At 35.3% G+C, this 25,041-nt stretch overlaps 1 protein-coding gene and 1 long non-coding RNA gene across 3 annotated transcripts in view; one reads left to right on the top strand and one right to left on the bottom strand.

Moving 5' to 3' along the window:
• COPS2 (COP9 signalosome subunit 2) lies at nt 1-23,323 on the top strand. 2 transcript variants are annotated; one of them, XM_068958689.1, is made up of 13 exons: nt 1-215; nt 10,069-10,182; nt 11,276-11,353; nt 12,199-12,324; nt 13,708-13,797; nt 13,963-14,040; nt 14,874-15,048; nt 16,075-16,253; nt 16,412-16,464; nt 18,818-18,915; nt 20,739-20,821; nt 21,884-21,942; nt 22,567-23,323. In XM_068958689.1, the coding sequence occupies exons 1-13, from the start codon at nt 162-164 to the stop codon at nt 22,709-22,711; spliced, it is 1,332 nt and encodes a 443-aa protein (XP_068814790.1). In that variant the 5' UTR covers nt 1-161; the 3' UTR covers nt 22,712-23,323. The 2 variants fall into 2 exon arrangements, with proteins under 2 accessions (XP_068814790.1, XP_068814789.1); XM_068958688.1 differs by having other exon boundaries at nt 18-215; nt 13,687-13,797.
• The window catches only part of LOC138068906 (uncharacterized), a 17,224-nt gene continuing 6,487 nt past the window's right edge, over nt 14,305-25,041 (bottom strand). Inside the window, exon 3 of the long non-coding RNA XR_011143762.1 lies at nt 14,305-15,320. This is a non-coding gene — a long non-coding RNA (uncharacterized lncRNA). The remainder of the gene's footprint in view (nt 15,321-25,041) is intronic.

A 25,041-nucleotide genomic window follows, 5' to 3' on the forward strand; every position in this document is an offset into this window, starting at 1 on the left:
AGGGAAGGGAAGCGGGGCAGCAGGGCAGCACCGCACCGCGGTTCCGGGCTGAGCCGAGCCACATTGGGCAGGCGCCGCGCGGGCTTGTGGGAGAAGGGGAGGCTCCGGCTCCGCCTCCCGCTCGGCCGCCTCCCCCTCCCCCCGCCCGTCCTCCGGCCAAGATGTCTGACATGGAGGATGATTTCATGTGCGATGATGAAGAGGACTACGACCTGGTAGGGCTGGTGCAGGGGCGCCGCGGCCGGGCCGGGCCGGGCAGGAGGGGCTGCCGCCGCGGCCCGCCGGGCGCTGCCCCGCGAGGCAGCGCTGACAGGATGAGTTTCCCTCGCGGGCGCTGGGGCACCAGGGGGTGGCGGCGGTCGCCAGGGGCGAGGGCTCCTTTCGCAGCGGGCCCCGCTGCTCCTGCCTCCTCTTCCCCGCAAAAAACAGGCCAACTTCAGCCCCGGGGAGTTAGCTAGGCCCCGGCTCGCCGCCTGGGGCCCGGCGAGCCGGGGCCGCCGGTTGCTGTGCGCGGGGGTCGGGCTGAGGGGGCGGCCCGCGGCCGTCTTGGTCTGGCAAGTGGCTGGCACCAAGTAAAGGGATGAAGTTGGCTGCCCTCCTCCCCCTCCCTGGCCGTGAGGAGGCGTTTAGGGGTGGATGTCAGTCATGTCCTGGTGTTAAACTGAAGAAAAAGTTGGGGGGAAGAGAAAGGAGTGAAGAAAAAAGGCCACACAGTCTGTTTCTCATGCAACATGCCAAGGATGTACTTACTCTTAACTTTTCTGGTACCTAGACTTATTATTTTTATGTTGTTTTTTAACTGAAGGCTTTAGGGAGGTTATGTTATATCTGGTTATATTTTGTCATAAGCTTTTGTTCAAAGCTTTGATAGTTTAAAAAAAAAGCTGTTCGCAGTTAGCAACAGACTAATTTATCCAGGAAAAATTGGGACTATAATGTAATTGTTTTGATGCAATGCATTTCTTTTAAATTGTTAAAAGCAAATTTCTTGCAATGAATAAAAACATCTTAGGAGAAGGTTAGTAAACTAAATAGCTGTCGTAGTTGAACCTAAAGGTGTTTGCTGTGCTGTCTAATTAGTTACGATTCTATTACCGTTATTTTATATGGTGGCTTGAGATTTTATTTTTCTTTTTTGCTTTTCTGAATTTTGCATAGGTTTTTAGAACTGAGATTTTTTAGAAGAGCTTTGTATGGTGGAGGCTTGATATTCTGTATTTCATTTATTTCAACTAAACCTGTGTTTCTAATACTTCAATTTCACTAAACAAACCCCACACGCTTTTCTTCTGGAAGATTTGCTTTGTAGTAAATGTTTTGATAATCCTTACTACTGAAGAATTAACTTAGAAGACTTGCCAAACTTGAAATAGTTTCTAGGGAGTTCTTATTATGAGCTGCTTGGTATGCCTGGATGGCACTGGCTACATAGTAAAAGTGTCTAGTTTGGGCTTTAACTTTTTAAAGTGATGTAAGTGTGCTTGTCTTGACATATGTTGTCATCTTAGCCTCATGAGCAATGTGTGTCAGTATTCCAGGTACCATTAGCCTTCCACTTTCCTCTGTGAATGAATTCACAATCTTTTAGACTAAAACAAATTTCCTGAATGAACTATGTTAAGACCATTAAAAATATTTTATTGATCCCGATTGTTCCAATGTAACTTTCCATTTGTTTTTTATTAATGCTGAAACCTGTATCCTAATTTAAAATACTCTGTTTGATTTTCCATGCGATACGCTCCAACGAATACTAAACACAGCAGAATGCACACGGGATGAGAACTGGAAGTTTAGAGAAACCATTGGAATGACGTTTTTCAGTATTTAAATCCAACTGTCCATGTATAAGCTTGAATAAGTCAGTGCAGCTCCAAGCTCTCAAGGAGTTTTCACCAAGTATTAACTACCAGTCTTATGCTTTTTTTAATTTTTGTGTTACGTACTTTCTTTATCATAGTAAAAACCTTCCTGAAACTTCTTGCTTATGGCAAATTTCAGCTGCTGACAGTAGTTTCTTTTCAGGGAACATTTTCATCATCATTAATTACTGCTAGCTCAAACCTTTCCAAAATTTAAAGATATCGCTCATAATAATTAGGAACGTGTTCATTTCTTGTTTTCAGTATGTAATTCCCATGTAAAACGTCAAAGAATGCTTAGGCTGTATCTTTAAATAAAACAGACTTTTCGATCTCATTTGGATTTATACCAGATGAATAAAAACAGGATTTAAGAATAAATATATTCCAGCTAAACTAGTTTCAGCATTCCTGAACTGGCAAACCATGACTAGATGTTGTTTTCAAATGTGCTTGGGACTGTAATCACAGTGTTCCACAAAACTGTATTGGAAAATAGTTAAACCTTCCCTTAAGATAGGGCCTGATTTCTTCTTTTTATGTTGATATAAATCTAACTAAATTAAGAGGAGACTATAAGAGGATGCATGGTTTTCAAGTTCAGTTGAAAGGCTTCTTTCAAAAGGTTTGAAACAAAAGACCGAGTTCAGGACAAAATAGTCAGACAAGTACAAAATTGCACACCTCAGTGTTGGTGAATGAATGTTTTGGAAGGAGTAGGAGGGGAGATAAAAATTACAGAAACAGTCAATGAAAGAAGAAATAGATGACCCCTTTTGTCAGAGGAGCACAGCATAGTGAGCCTCGATTCACGTGTCCCAGAGTAATTAGTAACATGAAAAATAGTAGTAAAAACAAGACTCCTAAAAAGTTTTCATTTCATTAAGTTTTATTGGAAGGAGTTAAGTCTGTTCCTCTTTAAGTGTGCTCTTGACCTGCTGATTATGTAGAACCAACCGGTCAGTTATATTTCTTTACATTTGCAAATGTTTTGCACTTGAACTGAAATTTGAACTGAAAGTCTGAAGTCCCCTCTCTTTCTCAGCTTCATGGTCTCTTTTTTTTTTTTTTTTGTGTAATCAGAGTAATTATTACACGATGTTAAACAACTGATAACTACCCATTTTACAGATCATAATTTACTGTTGCTATTTACTTTCTCACGGGGACTGGGAGTCAAGGGTTTTGCATGTAAATGACCTCGGCCACTCATACAGAAGTTAGCTTTATCTGTTGGAGGTCTTTATATCGGCAATGAATTTAATTTATGGGTGGATGGACTTAAATTCTGAATTGGCTAATAATGTGCAGTGACAGCTTGGATTATAACATGGCTTATTCCACTTTATGCTTCGATAAACAGAGTCATGTTTACTAGTCATTATGAAAAACACTCAATTTTAATTTCTGGGTTGGTGCTGTTAGATGCATCATATGATTTCAGTGCAGGGTTTCTTCATTAGTTTCAGCTTGGGGGTGGAGAGGGAGGAAGAGGGAAGGACCATCATAACTACCATCTTTGTTCGCAATCTCAGACAGAAAATTATGTTTAGAATTGACTTTGAGACTAAACTCCTCCTTTCTCCAGGAGGTGATTCTTCCAGGCACAATGACAGCACGTTGACAGTTGTTGTAACATATCTTCTTGCTTTTAGTTTTGTTTTAAATATATTTAAAAATTGTCTGCAGTGTTCTTAATGAGACATCTTTCTGTACTCTGACATTCAATTTAAAAATTAATCTGGTGGAAGGATAGCCAAATCTGCTTGCTGAGCAATTTGACTATACCGCAACAAATATTTGTGTTACGTAGGTGCATTGTTTCAGTGACTTTAGTAGAAGAGCTGTGTACAAATCCAACGAATGGCCAGCTGTTTTCACCCCAGTGCGATGGCCACAAGCCCATCAGGATCAAGGACGTGGTTTAAATATGGGGGAAGTGCCTTCAAATTACTAGGGGTTTCCCTTTTCAGACTGTGTCAGTATTTGGAAGTATGCAGTCAAACATTTTGTTTAAGGCTATCAGAAAGACAGCTCAGTAAATATGAATTGGTTCCCTCTTTCTTTCCAACCATAAGAAATATACTTCATTTCAAAAGGAATTCCTGTATGCTCCCAAACCTGATGACTAATCTCATCAGTAGTCAGTGAAATTTTCCTACTTTATGCTGGTATGCATTTTTGATAGACATGGTTGAAATTTCGTGGAGATATTGTCACCTCTTCCCAATCTTTACATTTCAGCATTGCCATCATTTAAAAATATGTATATATTGCATACATGAGAGTGATGAGGCTGCAAAAACAAGCATTCAGAACTTAGGAAATACCAAATCAAGCAGATCAGTTTACCCTCTTGTGTTTCTTTGTTATATTTAATTGCATTAGTATATGATTTTTCTTTAATTGAGCAAAAATGTGCTTCACAGAGGATATGGGATAGACTGCTCTGAGTTAATTCCCGCTTAATAGGTTCAGTATGTGTCCTGGTATTTTATAAATTCTCTTCAGACTCACCTGTAAACACAGAATTAGTATATTTTTGGGCTTATTTTGCTCATTACCATAATATCTCAAAAGCAAGTATTGAGGCAGTAAGTATGAGAATGATTTGTGGTTAGTCTATAAATTCTTTCCATCTGACCATTGACAAGTTTGGTATAAGTTCTCTTTTGAGGCGGGGGGGGGTGCGTGCGTGTGTGTGTTTTTTTCCAGAGTATTTTAGCCCTTTATCCAGAACAAAGCTTGCCTGGATTTGGTATGCAATTGAGTGTTAAACCGGAGTAAATTGAATCCCAGTTATCCTAAACTGGATTCTTAGAAAAGAAGGAAACAAAGTTATGTGATTTGCCCAGCATTACAGAACTGTATGATAGTGTTGGGAAGAAAAGGTACTTCTATTGGACACTCTTTGCACGTCATAATACCATCTTTTTCTTTCTGCAGTCTCCAGTTTCATTTCTATACATCTTCCAACTTCTGCCTTTAAAAAAATAAAACTAAACAAAGGCCGAGCACTGTCTTTCCATGGAACTGTACTGACCCCATTGCAAATCACTGGCAGAACTAGACTCCTGAAGCTGCTCACAGACTGCTTATTCCTGGTGTCAGTAACTGACTGTTACAAGCCCGTGTGAGAGCCAGCAGGCACTACAAGGAGATGACTTGCAGAGTTAGTGAGTAAGAGCAGAAGAGCACAGAGACCTGGAGTGTGGATTGAGTGCTTGCGCTTGCAGATTTCTTACACAAATCACGCTCCTAATCTTACCCTCTCAGACTGTCTCGGTTCTTTTTCTCCTTACTTTTTTGCATTCTAGTCCAGCTGCTCTCTTTATATTCATGCGCCTGGATACCAGTGGCAGAAGCACATAGAAACTTTTCTGTGCTTTATGTCCTGGAGCCTAGGGGACCAGTGGTCCAAGAAGAGCAGAGGCAAAGAAAGTTGTACTTAGCACTAGGATGGTGATTGGTTGGTCACTCTTTGTGCCAACACATATGAGCCATGTGGAAATAGTGCATGTTCATTGTAGATGAAATGCTCAAGAAATTTAGCTGGCAAGCTAACAGACTAATGTATTGAGCAGTGATATTCAGGGTTTTTTCACTTGGCCTCATGTGGGTATTTTTGTGTTTAAAAAGCTCATATCACTGATGCTTTTGCAAAATGTCAGGTCCCTACTCAAAATCCTAGAGTTAGCAGACTTCCTAAATGCCATAGTTATGAAGCACAGTTAGCTGAGTAAAACCAAATTTTTACCAGACTTATTGTAAGGAACAGCTGAACACAGAAACAATTGCAGTGGTTTGAGATAGCCCATTGGCCGAAATTTGGTCTTGAAAGTTATGCTCTTTCACTTGTTACTGAAAAAGGTTTACAGAGTAGGAATTTAGCTCCTATACAGGTAGCTGAAAAATATACAGAAAAGCAGAATTTCAGAGTCTCAGTGTACATTTGATGAAGAGATTAGGGAAGGGCTTTAGGCACAAGAGGAAACATGAGAATTAGTAAGTAGTCAACTGTAGTTTTTACAAAATATTGATTTCTTTGGTTTTTTACGTTTGTCAAGTTAGTGTGCCATCCTTCTCCTATAATGCCACAAATTTACTGTTAAATGTCACTAATAGTGTTACAGTGTCCAAGTTCATATATGCTATTCTGTCTGTGAGGAGAGGTGCCATGCTTCACCCGCTCTAGGTAGTCTCTTGAGACCACATTGACTAAGGCTCCTGTTGTGGTTTTCTGATACCACAGCTAGCTTTCTCACCCTCCCTGGTCATCTGCTCCACTGGCATATCTCACCAGGCTATGGACTGCATCTGTGTAACTGTTGGCCAGTTCTCTCAACTGCACCAGGATCAGGCATCGCCAGAACCCACACAGCCTAAGCTGTTCAATCCCTGCAGCTAAGGGTGAAGGGGATGAGAGGACCAGCAACAAACAAAGAGGGTGAGGGAGGGCTGGGTGCTCTTAAACTGCCTTTGCTACTGGAGAAATGTGAACGGATGGCTCCATGCTCTAAATTTCATGATTAAAGTTGGATGAGATGAATTATCTTCTGTATGCGCTCGTTGTAAAAGCTGAGGCTTAATGTTTTAAAGCTGTTTACTAGACAAAGTAAACTTTGTGAAAACTCAGTATGTAATTTAATAAAGATGAGTAAATTACATTGAATCTGTGGTACTAATTTAGCTTTTATTAAAATTGCTTAGGTGTTTAGAGAAGTTTAGGTGTCTGGTATCTGAATTTGGTATTAAAAGAACTTTGCTATTTTCAATACTGGAAAGGGAATGCATCTTTTTCTTAACTTGAAATTTGAGGAGACAGTGTCACACTCTTCCTTTCCCTCTTCTTTCCTTTTGCTTTTGACAAAAGCTGAATATTCTTACGTTCTTTCCATTTATCACATGCATCAAGAAAAGAGAGAGTAGAATGCTGGTCCTTCTGAATTGATCAGCGCTTGGCATAATTAATGCTGGTATTTAAATTGAAATGCAGCATCTAAATGACTGATCTTTTATTTTAGATTGTTTACAGATTCACTGCATCATACTTAGTTCATGGTTTTAAGTTTTTTTTTACAGCCATTAAGTCTAAATTCATCTTTTAAAGTAAGCCCCTTAAAGTAGTTTGCGTACTTATGTGGTGTTTTTACTACAATCCATTGTAGTATCTGGATTGTAAGCTCCTTGAGGCAGAGACTTGGTTTGAAAAGCACCTAACAGTGTGAGATCCTGGTCTGTAAGCAGTATTTCCAGGTCTGATAATAATAATGTGGCTTGTTAATCTCATTGGATGTTGGATTTGACTACAATAAAGATATTTTATTGCTTGGTCTTATATTACCTACAAGACGTAAAGTGGTCTTATGCTTTCAACACGGGTCTGAGCTTTCCAATCTTACTTGATGTTTAGTGCTGAGATCCATCAGATGTGTTACATCTGAGTCCTCTGCAAGGGTACGGTAAGGTTAATTCATGTTGTCATTATATCCAGTTAACTTCTAAAAGTAACACTGTTTTTCATTCAATTACATATTTTTGGATGAAGGAAAAAAAAAAATCTCCCTCAATCTTTTTGGTTTTCTTCCCCCAGATATTATTGCAATTTCTTAAAAAAAAAAAAAAAAAAAAAGTATGGGGTGCCTGAATAGCATTGTAGGTGCCCCAAACTGAAGTTGCAATGGTGATTTGTTCATCAGCTTGCTACCCATAAAACCTAACCCTTCCGAAATATATAAAAACTCACCTGTTTAGGCATATATCTTAACTCATTATGCCATATTCTCCCTAGGGCAGCCTTCATAAATGGATGCATCGTGCTAATAAAGTATTCCAAAAAGGAAGTAAACCCTGTTCTGGAGCAAGCATTGCTTTCAACGTGAATTATCTCTCTTAAATGGCAAGGAATTCAACTTAGGTGTCTCCATTAGCTATGTTTAGGTCTGTATGCCATGGAGAGGAGCAGGATTCCTGAAATAGGAAAGCCCCATCTGCTTTAGAGCTTTGAGTCAGTATCAACATCCTAAGATTGATGTGAGGCAAGTAGGCATCAAATGAAGGTAAAATATAGCTGTAGCAACATAAAACACTTCCTTTCCTGCGTTTCGAAGTGATTCTATTAGGAAAAAATTGCTGTCTAGCCTTAACGTTTATTCTTTGTTATAAAGCTATTTTCATAATAATATTCAGGTATGGGATATTTAAGTAGCATTGAGAAAAATGATCTGAAAAAGGCATACTGCGTATTTCCACATCCAGAATCATTGCCAGAACTGAGATGAAAAATTAGACGTTTTTGGTTTTAAGCTAACAGAGCACATTGCTGCCAAAAAGGAATTAATTTAGATTGCCATGCTTTTATCCTTTACAAATAGATACTTCAGCCAAAAAAATTCCCTCATTGTTCAGGTCTAGTATAAATGAGGCATCCACTGATTACAGGTATCTTAAATGCTGTGTTGTTTAAGCTTTTTCAGAGTATATCTTCATGAGGTGCCTGACATGCTACAGCTATTGGCATCTTGTAAATACTCTTGTAGTTGCTTTATCTCTGGTGGATCAATGGAGTAAAGAATTTACAGGTATAAGCTAGCCAAGATGAAAGTCTTACCAGTGAAATAACACGATAAGGTATTTGCTTCCTGTTTGTTTTAAAGTTTTTCAGTATTAGGTTCTATAGTTCTTTGGGAATTCAGAAAACAGATTTGTGGAATCCACTAGGCTTTTAAGTCCATTGATTTCTTACTAAACAGTATACTTGGAGTAAGTATAAATAAATGCATACTTGAGCAAATCATCTACACATGACAAATTGAAAGATAAATGTCTCAAGGATCATTTGAGTCAGCTATAAGTGGCCGTAATTAATTCTTCCTATTTAGAACTTCAGAAAAATTAAACTTTGAAAGATTTACTTGTATCATAGGGAAGAGAGAGCTAATTTCAAAACTTCTTATGCCTAATCTGTTTTTCTTTCCTTCCCATGGTTTTGAAGGACTCGATTAACAGTAGCAACACAGGAATGAACAGAAGAATAAATATTTATAGTGCAGAGGAGGAAGTACAGTAAAAGAGAAAATGTCAACTTAAAGAAAGGCACCTAACTGTATTGTTCTTATTGTTACAAGGGAAAGTTACTCTGATTACACTAACTTTGAGGTTTAAACAAAATCTGTTAAACTATTAAATTCATTTCCTAATAGTTAAGCACACTGTTGAGAGAAGTTGGCTTAAAAATGCAGAGATGTGAAATATTTGTGTGATTCTTGTAAACGTCAAATAAATTTGTTTATTATTTGGGTTTTGACTTTGTTAGTGTTTTGTAATTGAGACACTGCAGTATTGTCCAATGGCAAAAGATCAAATGCCTAGTTTATTTTCATCAGAAAAAGCCCCAGGCTACTTTAAAAGAATAATTTAATAATTGGTAGAAGTAAATTTTGCAATTTGTTTGGTGCTAGTGTACATGACGGGTAATTGTTTGATTAAATTATTTCGTGCCCACACTCCACCCCCCTACCCTTGCAGTAACATTAGCATTTTCCCAGTCATTTCCTGCTTCTCAGCAAAGAGGCAGCTGGTATTATCATCGTTATTCTTTTTATTATTATATTTCTATAGACAAGTATGAATCTTTATGGTATAAAAAGGGAGATTAGAGATTCATGGAAACATGTTATACCATCCATTGCTGAATCATTACTTGTATGGCAACTCACTCAGGGTCTTTTTTGTGGATGGTAAAGGTCACTTAATATAGTGCCTTTTAGAAGACTAGTGGCCAGCATGTTTGCTCTCCTGTACAAAAACGACATATGCGGTTAGGCATCTGTCCTTAAACACCAAAATTGGCTAAATAATAATAATGCAGTCTGTACTTATCATAAAAACAAAGTCAGTGAAGCTATGAGAGCATCATGACTAGAGTGCATTAGTCCAGCAAGAAATATGTTCACAGGCAAATGTTGGTAGCCAGTGAGGTTGCCCTGATAATGGGGGAGAGATAAAATCATCCTGTGAGTCCGTACATGTTACATGCTTTGAAACTGAGGATTTTATGTTATTATGCCGGTATTTTGTGTCAGTTTGAACAATATGTATTATTACATTCTATCCATTTTCAGTGAAATATTAGAGGTGTTCTGAACCTTTCTTTTTTTTTTTCTCTGATATGTATTTGTTTTTCTTCTTTTTTCCCAAAATGTAGGAATATTCTGAGGACAGTAATTCTGAACCAAACGTGGATCTGGAAAATCAATACTACAATTCTAAAGCTTTGAAGGAAGATGATCCCAAAGCGGCACTAAGCAGTTTTCAGAAGGTTTTCAGTCTTTTTATTCTATTCTATCTTTTTTTTTTTTTGGTTCTCTACTGCTGCAATTATATTTAATCCACATTAGAGTTCTAGAAAATAGCTCGAAAGGCAAGAAAATATTTATAACATTCATAGCTTAACTTATTAACATGCTAAGTTTATCATTGGGCTACTTAGATTCCTGACCAACTGCCTTTTCAGTCACACTTAGGGAGCATAAACAGGACCATAGAGTGGTCCTATTTTATAGTAAAACTGACCTTTTTAATCTTAAAAACTTACTCATTTAATTAAAGAATCCTAAGAATATTTTCACGTGTCAACTATAGAAACTAAATCTATTGCTTTTTTAAAATTAGATGGCTTTTTCTCCAGTGTCTTACATAATGCATTATATTTTGTTCACAATCTGATCCAAAGCTTTAAATGCATAAATAGTAAGTGACACATCTAGAGAGAGTTTCTTTCCTTCACGTCAGTTTTAAATGTTTTATGTTTGCACACTGCCATCAGAAAGCAATATATTAGCTGTTACTTTTTAAGGAAAAAGTAGATTTTTGCATCTTTTGACTTATTTATTGTATGTAAAAGTATATATACGTGACTTAAAAAAAACTTTCTACAATTTTTGCTTACAAAACATATTCTTAAATATGTTACATTAAAGATTGCAGCCTGGAAGTCCTTCTGATATGAGAAGAAATGATAGTAATACAGAAGTGTAAATTTTTTAATAATTTAGGTTGTTTTTTGGTTTTTTTTTTTAACTCCTTGTGTGTTTGTGTTCATGGAGTGGCATTAGATTGTAGTATTTGATGTTAGACAATAAAAAAAATCCATAAATATCTTTATCAGTTTATAATCACCCTTCCTTCATCAAGCTAGATGTGAAAACTAATAAGATGCATATCCCTGTCTTTTTCAACAATATTGTGAAAGAGTAGAATTGGAGAACAGCGCAAAGTAGAACATTATTGTAAGGAAGAAAGCAGGGGAAAAAGGCATGTGCAGGATGTGTATGTTTTAAAAGGGGTACAAATCAATTTACAAATTGAAAAAAGTTTTTGTAAACGTTATTTTAAAAAATCTTCTATTTCAGGTTTTAGAGCTTGAAGGTGAAAAAGGAGAGTGGGGATTCAAAGCTCTGAAACAGATGATTAAAATAAACTTTAAATTGGTAAGAGTTACAGCTATTATTTGAGAGTAAATGGCATACATATGGATTTGATCCATAGTTCTTAAATTATTATTCTAACTTATGGCTATGGCAGCAAAATCTGCCAGGACTTGTTTTTTGCAGCCTTTTGTGGCTACTACGAATATGGTAGGGAGATTATGTTGTGGTTGCAAATGAAAGGTAAAATGTAAGCAAATAGCTGCTGTAGTCAGCTGAGCTTCTCTGAAAGTCTGAGACTCAGTCCTTGCTGAGGTATCATACCCTAGCTGTTGCTAGATTGTATGTGTGAAAGGAAAGCTTGTAAAATAAAGTAAAGTACCATCCTTAATCAAACAGAGAAAAAAGTGACTTCTTTAGAAAACTTTGATTTTAAGAACTACTCTTTAAAATACTGTTTTATTGGATTGTTTATATCAAATTTTGGGACTAGGTTTTTTTTTTTTTGAGCTTCTTTTGTAAAGTGGGCATTTGTTGTTATGGTATTAACGTTCAGATTTCAGTTTGAATTGCAGACTGCTAACACGTATGTATGTGTAACACTGTTCACCAGAACAAATCAGTGAAAAATATTTTCCTGTTACATATGCAACCATTGCTAACAGTTGTATAAGTGTCTCTATTTTGTTAAATGAGAGAAACATTTTAAACGCCTGTTCTGTGGAGGCTTTGTGAAGTTACTCCTGATTCTCCTGCTTATCAATAAAGCAGTGATGTAAAAGTTCCTTATAGCAACCACAATAGTCTTTCTATTATGCTTTGTTTTTTGTATGTGTATTTGCAAGATGTAGTTCAGTTTTTAGTCATTAAAACAAAAATTCATAAAATGATCTTTTTTTTCTTAATAGACTAACTTTCCTGAAATGATGAACAGATATAAACAGCTATTGACCTACATACGGAGTGCAGTTACAAGGAATTACTCTGAAAAATCCATCAATTCTATTCTTGATTATATCTCTACTTCCAAGCAGGTTAGATCATCAGTTCTTTCATCTTAATCGTTTTCTTCTTCACATTTTTATCTGTGGACTTTTTTGTGTATAGTAGTCTGATTTTTTGACTTTATTAGAGAACAGTTGCAGTATTCATTTGTTGTATATTTTCCACATTTAGTGGATTTAGTGGATTCTATCCACATGCATAATAACTTTTCATAAATTCGTGGCTTTTTATTTGATTAAAGCAGGCTGAATATTGTTTGGCAATATTTACCTAGGATATCCATGCTGTAAAGTTTTTTAGCATAATAGCTGCACAGAGTATGTGCAGTCTCAAATGTAATTTGCAATTAAGTAATCCATTTTACTTTGAAAAATTCTGCAATGACATGTTGGTGGTAGATATTGTCTGTCTTTGAATGGACTGTGCAAGCTAGGCACATGTTCATATATATACAGCTCGGCTTCTTTTCTTCTGTGTCGTCACAGAAGCTTTACTGATAGTTGAAAGCTTCCCTAACTGACTACCTGGAGATAGCACCAGCATATGGGGGATTATTGTTCTTTAGCAATGACTCTTGTCTCATAATCACAATCCCTCCTGTCCTGCCATCCATAGGAAGGCAAAGTTTAATAGATGAATGAGGCTTTACCCTCAAGTCTAAAGGACTTTAGATTGGCTTGAACTTTACCTTGTGGACGGTGTTGAGTGTGTTTGGTCTAAAGGCACCTGGAGCCAGACCTGGAGGGACAATTTGGAAATTTTAACCTGATGTATAGATGCAGATCTTTTATCCCTACTGCCAAAAAGAACAACAGCCATAAACAATATTAATGCGTTCTCTGTAGAACTTTTGTTCAATGTTATATTCAGCACTTTGATTTCCATTTTGGATGTTATATTTTCATTTTTATGCAAGGAAATGGTTTGATGCACTCAAGTTTTTATCTTTGTTTCATGCAGTGTTGGTAGTATAGAAAAGTATCTTTTCCTTTGACCACTTCTTTTTTTTTTTTTTTTTGGTAAATCTTATTCTTTTATCCTTTTTGATATGTAAATTCTTTGGTTTTTGTTTTTCTTTCTAAGTAGTACTCTTGTCTATTAGTGTTTGCCTTATGTTACACGACATAAGGATTTTCTTATTTGCTTGTAGAAGATGGACAGGTGGCTTTCATTTGTCACCAGCATGCTTTTTAATGATAATATCAATTTCATATAAAAAGAGCAAGCATACTTTGATTTGTTATTTTAGAAGCTGTTTTTACACTTTAAAAGCAGACATTAAATAAGATGCAGATTTCTCTATCTTTCTTGTTTTGAAGTTCAAACATGCACTTTTAGTTTGTTCAGATTGACTTTATTAACAGGTACAAATTTGCTGTTTACAATTATAGAATTCTGATTTTTTATGTCAGATGGATTTGCTTCAGGAATTCTATGAAACAACACTTGAAGCTCTGAAAGATGCTAAGAATGATAGATTGTGGTTTAAGACAAACACAAAGGTAAAATATATAAATTACTATTTTTAACTTTTGTTTGTGACACCTTCAACTAAACCTTATAAGCTATAATTATGAAATCTTAATAGACCTTACTATTTCAGCTGTTTTTGTTTGTTTTTTCTTGTTTTCTCTATTTTCTTTATCTTTTTTTTCTTTTTTTTCCAGCTCGGCAAATTATATTTAGAACGAGAAGAATATGGAAAGTTACAAAAGATTTTGCGCCAGCTGCATCAGTCATGCCAGGTAACTTTATATTATAAATCAGTGTAGCTTAGTCAACAACATTGATTTTTTTTCACATCTGTTGTTTGGCCTTTGAGGCACACTGTTGAAATCCTGTGCTTGCTTTAACTTGTTATCTGTTTGATAACATGAACTCAAAATGATAAAAGTTTTTTATTCCTTGGTAAAAGATTATTAAAAGAAAATAATGGACAAGTACTGATTGAATAAGTTTTTTTTTTTTTTTAGTCAAGCACAAGAATGAAAAGAACATGTCAATCATTTAAAAGTATAGACATTTATTTTAAAATGCAATGAAGATTCCAAGTGAGCTTTAGTCAAAGCTGAAACATATAGTTGTTTCTTCTCCCCATTTGGAAAGAGAGGAGAAAGAAATTAAGCTGTGCAGCCTGCTGTGCTTTTTTGTGTCCTCTTTTCCTCATCTGGCATTGAAAATGGGTTACAAATATCTGGGAAATGGCTTTGTTATAGGCAGTAGAAGAGTCATATGTATTATCAATATATATATACTCAAGTCATTGCATTTGTGTACTGAGACCAGCTTTTTTTTTTTTTAAAGGAGACTAGAAAAGTATAAAGGGCAAAATTCTGAAAGTTATTATAAGGAAAAGTTTTAGTTAGACAAAAGTGATGCTGTGTTAATAAATGGCTTCAGAATTTGGTCTATGGTAAGTTCCTTGAGTTTTCTGTTTATAGCTGTGTAAAAATGTGAAATTTTAGGAATGTCTTTATTTCTGACAGGAAGTTTCTGAGCGTATTTCATAATCAATGTGTAAAACTGAAATCACTGTTCTCTTAAAATTTCACAGTATTTATTACTTAATCTATCCTAGACTGATGATGGTGAAGATGATCTTAAAAAAGGTACTCAACTATTGGAAATCTATGCTTTGGAAATTCAAATGTATACAGCACAGAAAAATAACAAAAAACTTAAAGCACTATATGAACAGTCATTGCACATCAAGTCAGCCATTCCTCATCCGCTGATCATGGGAGTTATCAGAGGCAAGTTAATATTCAACTTCTCAATTAACCTCTGTTGCATAGATTAGTTTCATGAAAATTTGATGATAATTTTTTCAGTTTCACCTATAAAAACATTGCAGAGGATCCTGTAGGTTCAGAGTCGGACAAACCCTATGTGAATAAGGGACTACAAATGCTGTGACTATGGTTTCATCATTTAATGTTTGTCTCCCGTGGGACTTCAGCGTTGCTGCTCTGGTCCCAAGCAGCAGATGCACTGGTCAGAGGGGCAGAACCGTTGATGACATGGCCTAGGAAAAAAGCAATAGAAGAAGGAGGGAAGACATGAGCTTCCTGACACCATGACAGGCAACAAAGGATAAATGCACAAGGCTTGACAGGGCTGCTAGTGGAAGGGACTGCTGTTTCTGTAGTCTACTTTTGTAAATTTGCACTTGATGTTTCACCTTACTAAAATTCATCAGGAACAGAAGAGCTTTAAGATGTATTGAAAATATGATTTATTATCAGTAAAGGTGAATTATAGTGGAAACATGCTGCATGTCTTGAAAACACCTTTCTCCAGAATACTGTTGTGCCTTTCTTCCTTTGGTGTAGGCACTTGCACAGAAGGTCAGGCACTAGTGGATACTTGAGAAATAAAAGATGAACAGTATTTCTCAGTTTGTTTTTCTGTGTAGCTTTACTCAAAATATATAGGGAAGATTTCATAAATACAGGAAGTCTATTGTCTTTGAAGTTTATGGAGATAAATTCCATTTGAATTTTAAGTATTTTAACATAAGATTAAAATAATTATTGCCTGCAAGGACTGGTGTTCTTTTAGATTCATAGTGTGGGTTGGGTTTTGTTTTGTCTTCTGTGGAATGGGTTTATTCAAATGGCAAAGCTGTATGTGCAGAGCCTAGTGCTTTTTCTAGTGATTTTAGAGAATGAAAAGACTCCTGAAAATATTTCAGTAATCTATTTAGAAATAGTGTGGAACTTCTGAGTACAATTATTCTAGTCAGCAACAAGCACGCGGTGTTCCTTTTTTCTTTTCAGAATGTGGAGGCAAAATGCACTTAAGAGAAGGAGAGTTTGAAAAGGCACATACTGATTTTTTTGAAGCGTTCAAGAATTATGATGAATCAGGGAGCCCCAGAAGAACCACTTGCTTAAAATACTTGGTCTTAGCAAACATGCTGATGAAATCTGGAATAAATCCATTTGATTCTCAGGAGGTACTTTTATAAATATGATTAAATCACTTTCAGTTACTGCCTTTTTTTTTTTTTTTTTTTTAAGAATTGATAGGAGAGTTACCACAAAAAGACAAAGAAAAAGATATTTGAAATCTAAACATGCATATTGTGCTTTCTGTTCTTTCTGTTCTGTGTAGGCTAAACCATACAAAAATGATCCAGAGATTCTAGCAATGACGAATTTAGTAAGGTAAGATTTTAAGTTTTCTGGAGAAGAAGAGAAAAAAAAAAAGTAGTCCAAATCAGGAATTGGATATTTTTAAGAGGTGGCGTTTTTGTGCACAACTAACACAAACATTTTTTTCATAAGTATCAGGCAAACACTTGTAGACTGTTTTTCTTAAGAAATTGTTTTATTTACTTTGACATGCACCACAGTCTATCCCATACCAGGTAGGGGGAGGAGGGGAAAGTGCTGTTTATCTTCTACTATGGTGAATTTCTTCTACAATGGCAAAAAAAATCACATTTTTCCCTGAAAGTTAGTTCACTCTCCTAGCAGTGCAACTGGACTGTAGGGTTTGGCTGATTATATATGAGGAACTGAGATAATTCACATCTCATACCAAAGCCAATAGAATAATTGGATGCACTGATATTTCATGATTAGTAAAGGAGTTTCATAACATAGGAATATGAAATGGATTCTCAGGCAATCATCCCTGTCCTTCAAATATATGAAGATCAAAAGAATTCTTCGTTACCTCTTACAGGCAAACGTGAAGCCAGAGCTTTTTGGATATTTAGATTATCAGACAAAATAAAGTGAACTAAGGCCATCTTTGTATTCTGTGCTATGAAGCTAACCTTTTCTGTCCGCTCTATCCTGCCTTTGCATTAACAAGTAAGAGAATGAACAATGCTTAAGAAACTTCCCACCTTTTCATTACATAAGAAGTAATACATGCTTTGAAACACACTGGACATACGTTTTGAAATACACTGCTAAAGTCATGTTGGAACCAACCTTGCTTTGAGATTGCACTGTGGTGATTGAGATTGCACAGTGCTTTGAGAGCACTGTGGTGCTGCACCAATGTATGGAGACAAATCATTTCTAAAAGCAAGGATGTTCGTCCATTATTGACATCACGATGAATACATGCTTTGGCAGTTTATTAAGAGACTATTCCAATAATTCCACTTTAGACATCTTTTCTACTTCACTTTCATAGCTTCATGTGAATTTGAGGCAGAAGGAAGTCCAGATGGCTTTACCCGATCTGATTTTTATTCATACTCCTAATTTATATCTTTAATCTTGACATTTGAGTATAATGGCTTCTTTAAGATTAATAATGCAATTAAAACAGTTGTAGATAAGAACACTGCAGAAGATAAAATCAATTCCAAAGATTACAGTTATGTTTTTAATTCTTTCCCTGCTCTACATTGGGCACTTGAATGCTTTGCATATTGTAAAGAGAGACTTCTAGAATAAACAATAAAATATACTTAATTGAATTTCCATTTAATTATGAAGTAAAATGTATTAATTCCGTGTGATACAGTCCTCTCCACTGTTATAACTCCATTTATAAACCCCTCAAATTCCATCCTAAGTTTAATTAGAGTTTCTTTTGCCTCTTTTACAGGATGTCTGTCTTGACCAGTTAAAAAAACAATTTGAAAATATATAGAGACTATGAAGGAGAAATATATGTTGTTTTAAAAATATTCAGTGTCAATTTCAAACAGAAATTTAAGGCAGATACTGAACAGTACCTCTTTCAGGTTAAAGATCATTAGCCTGTAGCGCAATATAACTAATTAGTGTGTAAGCTTCATTGGTTAGCATATAGTCCCTGTTAGGACTAACTGTGCCTGTATCTTTAAATGATGCTGTGGTGCCACTATTGAATAATAATTGGTCTCCAAGCCCATCTTCTTTCTGTAACCTTTCCTTAGAGAACAAGATTAAGTAGTTAAATGATATTATAGATATTAAGAATGAACTATAAATAATAATTTAAACAGTAATGTTATGCCAAAATTACTCTCAGTTACTCTCAGTTACTCTCAGTTACTCTCAGTTACTCTCAGTTACTCTCAGTTACTCTCAGTTACTCTCAGTTACTCTCAGAAAGGCAGCTTTTTCTTAGAATTCGGCTTAAGATAGACATTCTAGAAGCACCAGCAACAAAAAACCTCTGGACTCTTTTTATCTCTTATTTGTTGCATAAAATTTGGCCTTAGTAAGCCAAAATTTGAGTAATAATACTGTCCAAAAGTGGCTGCTTTCAGGGTTTGGGTTTTTTTTTTTTTTTAATAATAGCTTTTTAAAGTACAAATGGTTTGAGACCAGTGAACACTTGCAAAAGAACTAAGGGATCATACTAAACTTCTGTAAATGGTAACAAAATATGAAATAGGAAAAAGGTCTTTTCTGTGGCACCTCATCAAAAATATTTTTTCCTTATGAAGATTATTAATATGATTTGTCAACAACACTTAATACAGTTTTTTAGAAGGTAGAGAACAAAATCTTATAATGAATCTATTTTACTTCTTAAAATAATAATTCAGTCTTGTATATTCTGAAGTGCCTATCAGAATAACGACATCACTGAATTTGAGAAGATTCTGAAAACAAATCACAGCAACATCATGGATGATCCCTTCATAAGGGAGCATATTGAAGGTATTTTCACCTGCTCTTTTAATCCTTTCTTTTCTCTGCTTTTTATGCTGTATTTTTTTAAGATTTATTTTTTCTGTGTTGAATATTTTTCGTAATTATTACTTACAGACAATTCCTTTAATGTTTTCCAAGTTCTTCTTTGTAAATTGATCAGGGCCAACATCCATCCTGGCAGGTAGAATGACTGCTAAGAATTGCAGGAGCCATGAAGAAAGTTCTTGCACGAATGGATGTTCTAAGATAATATATACTGTGATGACATGCTCTTGAGTATTTTGGATTTAATTTTTTTTTTTTTTTTGCATTGGTGAAGGATTGAATGAGAGAAACTCTTAATCAGTTGCAAAGGTTGTTCTTATCAGTCTCAATAGTTAGATGTTCACTATTTTATAAGATGAACTTACTGCTTTAGATCAAAACCAATCTGTAGACAGTGTAATGAAGGCTGCATTAATAAATGTGTAGAAATAAAACATTTAACAACATACACAATTGTAATGTATACGTTGAAAACAATGTTTGGATTTATAGTACCTCTATATAGTAAAATAGAGGAACACACTAATACATGTTCATTAATTCCATTAACAATTAGATGAAATGAAGTCTCTCCTGAAGTTTGTCATGTATCTGAGAGATTAAAAGTCTCTTGACTTGCAGATAGCGTCCAGTTTTTCAGATGACTACTGTTTTCATCAAGAGTAGGACCTACTTTGGCATTGCCAAATCAGTTAGCTGGATGGCTGCATGAAAGAGGAGAGTTCAATCCAGAGACCTGGTTTTCTTACACTTATTGTTTGTAAAAGAGAAGATGGCAATCAGGAGGCGAAACTAAATATAACCCCTCTATTGCTGTTACATGTCGACTACTGGTAAACTTCAAAGTCTGGTAGCAAAGACTGTAAGATTAAAGAGACGGGTGCTTAAGGAAGAGAGAATGACAGAAAATGGAAAGCAACAGAAGGAAGACAGCTGAACCTAAAGGCTGGAGAGACTTTGAGTTTAACCCATTTTATGACATTGGTCTGCCAGTAACATCCAGAGAAAAAAGACATTCTCAGCTTTTCCACTGCATACTGAGATGGAATGTGTGTTCGTGGTTTTAATGTTTACACATCTATCTTAGTTGTTTTAATCTCATTAGTTTTATTGAGATACATAATCCAGTCTTCAGTATTAGTTTTCATTAAGTGAACAGTCTTAGGTAAAAGACTAAGTAAAGCTTAGGTAAAATGGATCTAGCTCTTTTTCTGTTAATTTACAGTGTTAATCTATGCTTTAATTTTATATTACTTTCCTTTAATAACGTGCAAGTTACTAAAACAAAAGGTGCAGTATCTTACTTAAGCAAAATCAGCCACTTCATGCAGACCCTGTTTTATAACTCTTTCTTCCGTTTCTTGTCATAGTTATACCATTAGACCCTGAAGCTTAACTTAAATGTGAATATACCCCATGAAGTTAATTGTATGCAGGCTTAATTTTCAGAGCCTTGGAAAATAAGACAGGTATACTGTGCTGTGGTCTGTATGATTTATCCAGTTAGTTGGAATAATTTAAATTTTAACAGGGAATACATTGCTCCAGGTTTAAACAATTAATCAGCTTTATCTGTCCATCTTCAGAGTTACATGTTGTCAAACTATGCTTAGAAAAAAGAGGGTCTCTTTATTTTGTTTTGCTCCCCCAGTCACCGAATGTGAAAGTACTAACTACCTTGAAAGATCATGGTAGTTAGGATATAAAAAGATACAAAGATGGAACTGTATTGCATCTTTATTTAAGTACTGTTATTTTTACAATATTTTTTTTTTCTCTTGCAGAGCTTTTGCGAAACATCAGAACACAAGTGCTTATAAAATTAATTAAGCCTTACACGAGAATACATATTCCTTTTATTTCTAAGGTACATGCCAGTGGAGCCTTGCATTTGCTGACGTAAATGATTAATTGTAAATAAACAGCTCTTAAATAAAGCACTTCCTGAAATAGAACATCTAAAATATAATCTAAACCATAATGTAGCGCTGATGTACTGCTGTTACCTTTGCAGTGCAAGAATGTAAATGTCAAGTATCATCTCAATGCTTTTTAATGATACATCTCTAAAGTACTCAATTATTATACTCTACTTTATGTAGAAAAGCACTTTTCTGAAGAGAAATGTAGAAAATGAAGTTTGCATAATTTCTAACTGTACACAAATTTTATGGACATAAAATTCCAAATTTTAATCCCTCTTGTTTAAAGATAGCTTCAAATGTCTGTCTTATAAGAATTGCAGAACTGTGGTAATTGAACAAATGGCTTAAGACAAAAACCTCTGATTTCATTTTCTATTCAGAAGAGAACAAAATCAAAAAACAGTAAATGACAATAGGACAGTTTTCATCTCCTATGAGTCTTTTTAAAGTCTCTGATTTTTCTTGCAAAATTGATGGCATTCCAAAATATATTATGAAGTATTAGAGAAGCTCAATTTTTAGGCTTGTCTTGTAAAAACATACTATGAAACTAACCTTTTCTTATATAATAAAACTTTGTGCACTTGGAGGAGGGGGGTGGTGGAAAATAGCCTTAACATTTGCAGAACTTACTAGAGCCAGATGTTCCATTAAGCTCTCTAAACAGCTTTGAACGTGGGCCCATTCTTTTCTGATAATTACAGTCTCATTTTATTTCCTGATTATTTTTTTTTCTTCAATATAGTCAGGAAAGGAACTCTTTTTCAGGAGCTTCCAAAAATTTTGCCTTAACCTTTTCAGCCTTTTCTAAAATGTTACTGATGTAGTGATCATTGACAGTATATGCTTTAGGTGGAGTTCTCTTGCTTGACTGATCATTATTGATTTCATACATTCTAACAGTAAGAAAATCAGAAATCAAATCAAATTCTGTACATGAAAATAAAGACTGGAAGGATTTATTGTTGCAAAACAATAGTAATGAGTTTTTTTTTTTCTTTTAGGAGTTAAACATAGATGTAGCTGATGTGGAAAGCTTGCTTGTGCAGTGCATATTGGATAAGTATGTACTTTCTTAGTTCTGATCATTAATCACTTTAAAATAATCAAAGTATACGAGAAACAACAAACTATTTTTGTGTATGGTGAAAATACCATTTGATTCTAAAATCCAAAAGTAATGATGCTGAATTTATTGTTTGGATTTACTTGGCCTAGGAGCAGTCTAGTATATTTGTAAGATGTGAGCAAATACAGTTATATAGAGAGATTGAGTGGCATGTATTTACATTAATTTTGAATTTTGCAATAAATCACTTTATAATAAATCTCCATATTTTGATTCCTTGTCTTAAAAGAAGTATTTACATTTAATTGCTTCAGATTTTATATGTGGGTCGTAAATATGCATACATATATTATATATATATATATAAAATGCATATATATGCATTGTCCACTAAATTAGTTAATGTGATTTCCAGTCATGATGACAAATAAATAGGCAGTACTACATGGGACAGTATATAGTAAAAGTGGACAGTATGTTATAAAATTGTTAAATTCTGAAATGGATTCTGCATCTGTCTTTTGTATAAAACGACCTCTTATTTGACCTCTGATTTATTACTAGTTTCTATTTCCATGTGCATTTGAGAGATTTATTTATTTATTTATTTATTTATAGCACTATACATGGCCGAATTGATCAAGTCAACCAGCTCCTTGAACTGGATCATCAGAAGAGAGGTGGTGCACGGTATACTGCATTAGATAAATGGACCAACCAACTAAATTCTCTCAACCAGGCTGTAGTCAGCAAGCTGGCCTAACAGAAAACAAGCTTTTACAAAACGTACTTAAGGCAACAGTGCTGTGATGTAAACCTTAAAAGAACTGGGAATGGCAAAACTACTGTCGGTTGGTGTGCCCTGAAATTATTGGAGTTATGGCAGAAGTGCTTTTTTGATCAGCTGGTTTGTGTTTTGCTGCTGCATTTATCCCAAGAAAAACAGCTTTAATCTCCAGAAGAAAACCAAAATGCCACGGGATTTATGCTGTATTGACATCTTGCCCTAAACATACAACATCATAGTAATTTGTCAAAGGGCAATTAATGACCAGAGAGAAGATTTTTGTCATGATTTTAAATACACTGACACGTTACTGTTGGTTAAATTTAAACATGTTTTACCTGCAGAAATTCTCTCACAGAAATAACCTGCAATAACTTGAAATGCATACCCTTTTGAACACTTCCTTTTCTCATGTATAAATTGAAATGTTTGCTGCATTTTGCAAAAATGTCAATTCTCCAAAAATGTGTCCGTATATTTCTGTACCTGCAGTGTAGTAAAGGTTTAGAAGAAACCCCATAATTATAGTGGCATACTGTCACTTTAGGTTTCAAGCAGCAAAATAAACAGTGCAGTTCAGAAATTGTACAGTTTGTTTCTTGATGTGCTTTCATTATACTTAATTTTTACTTTTGATATTTTAAGAAAATACATACTGCTTCATCCTCACCTCACTTATGAAGGACAGTGTGGAGATTTTAAATCTAAACCTTGGTATGCTGATTTTTTTTTTCTTTAAGCGGTAATCACAAATACTTAGATTAAAACTTGACATCTAGCCATCTTGCTAACTGATTTTTTTTTAGAAATCAAGCTCCTACCAGTCCCATCTAGTTGATATTGGTAGGTATTTGGCGCTTCTCAGGAATATGCAATATGCTCTTGGTTTTGATTTTAGTTAATTAAGAATACAGGTTTGTCAGGCCATACTTTGGGAGTAGAAACATGGACCCTAATTGTTATCTCTTTTTAACTAATTAGGTCAGGTTTGTGGTCTTTTTTGACTCTGAATTCTGTGTGAATAGACACACAGGTTTCGAAAGCAACAGAAGCATTTCCCCGCTGTGTGTATAGAGCAGGGACTAAGGACAGTGACCTCAGTAACAATGGGATCTACTCATTCCCAAATGTTTGATTGTATTTTAGATCCTTCAGAGCCACTGTTCAAGTCCTGATACCACATAATGGGCACTACCTTCCATGTCCCAAGATTTGGGGATCATCATTTAAAATAGAGCTGTGGTTTTGGCCACAGCAACTGTTCTTCCTGTTTGTTTGTTTGGACAGTTCTGCTGCTTGTTTGGACAGTTTCTCTGACAGAGAAATTTTCTTGCAGTTCTCAGAGAAGTAAAAAAAGATTTGTAGCGTCACTTCTTCCTTAAGTGAAAGTACTCCAATTTAAAGGTGATAGTATGATGTAAATACCACAAAAAGCTGTGCCATGCACAGTCATCACAGTAGAAGGACAAATATATATGTAAAGCAATTAATGCCACAAAAGTGAAAAACTAAACATGAAAAAGCCTCCTGCAGCACACGTGTCCATCACCTATGTGTAAAATAGTATGGTGAACTGAATGTTCTAGGGCAGGATTTAAATGGGATAACATTAACTTTCATTTGAAAGTTAGTTACGTGCCGCAGAAAAAAATTTGGCTCTGTGGTTGTCAATGTAAGTGAAATTATTTTCCTTGTATTTAATTAAGGGTTAACTTAATGTGTTGCATAAATAATGATGCTGAGTCTTGGTGAGCATTTCTCTTTTGATGATGTATATTTTTACCAGTAGGTGTTTTTAATTTATCTAGTCCCTTAAAATAAGAGTAAAATATGAATATAAGTTGAACTTAGTTTTTAAGCACAGGCAGAGGTCTTTTTACGTTTCTTCTTTTCCTTCAAAAATATCTGTAGATAACACTTATTAAAACATTGTTCTTGTTACGTTTCTTTACAATGTATAGCCTAGTTTTTACTTGGAAAAATCCACTAAAATCTGGTGATGTGAAACTAGACTTAGCAAAATCAAATTGGTATATAATACTGCACAATAAGTTGTATAGATGTCCAGCAGCCTCCTCTGAAAGCCTTGGGCTCCTTATCTCCAAATCCAGAGGCACCCATTTGGATAGCCACTCTTGCAAAATTCTCCTTCCCATGGAGACAGGAGACTGTGACAGCTGGTTTCAGCATGTTTCTTTTCTCTGCCCTTTTCTGCCACCCTTGCTGTGGGAAGGAACAACTAATCTCCTCTAAAGGAGGAAAAAAGAACTGAGCATAAAACTTGGTAAACTTGGTATTGCTTAAAA

Source organism: Struthio camelus, chromosome 12 (assembly GCF_040807025.1).
Source record: "Struthio camelus isolate bStrCam1 chromosome 12, bStrCam1.hap1, whole genome shotgun sequence".
In the NCBI taxonomy this organism is placed as follows: domain Eukaryota; kingdom Metazoa; phylum Chordata; class Aves; order Struthioniformes; family Struthionidae; genus Struthio; species Struthio camelus.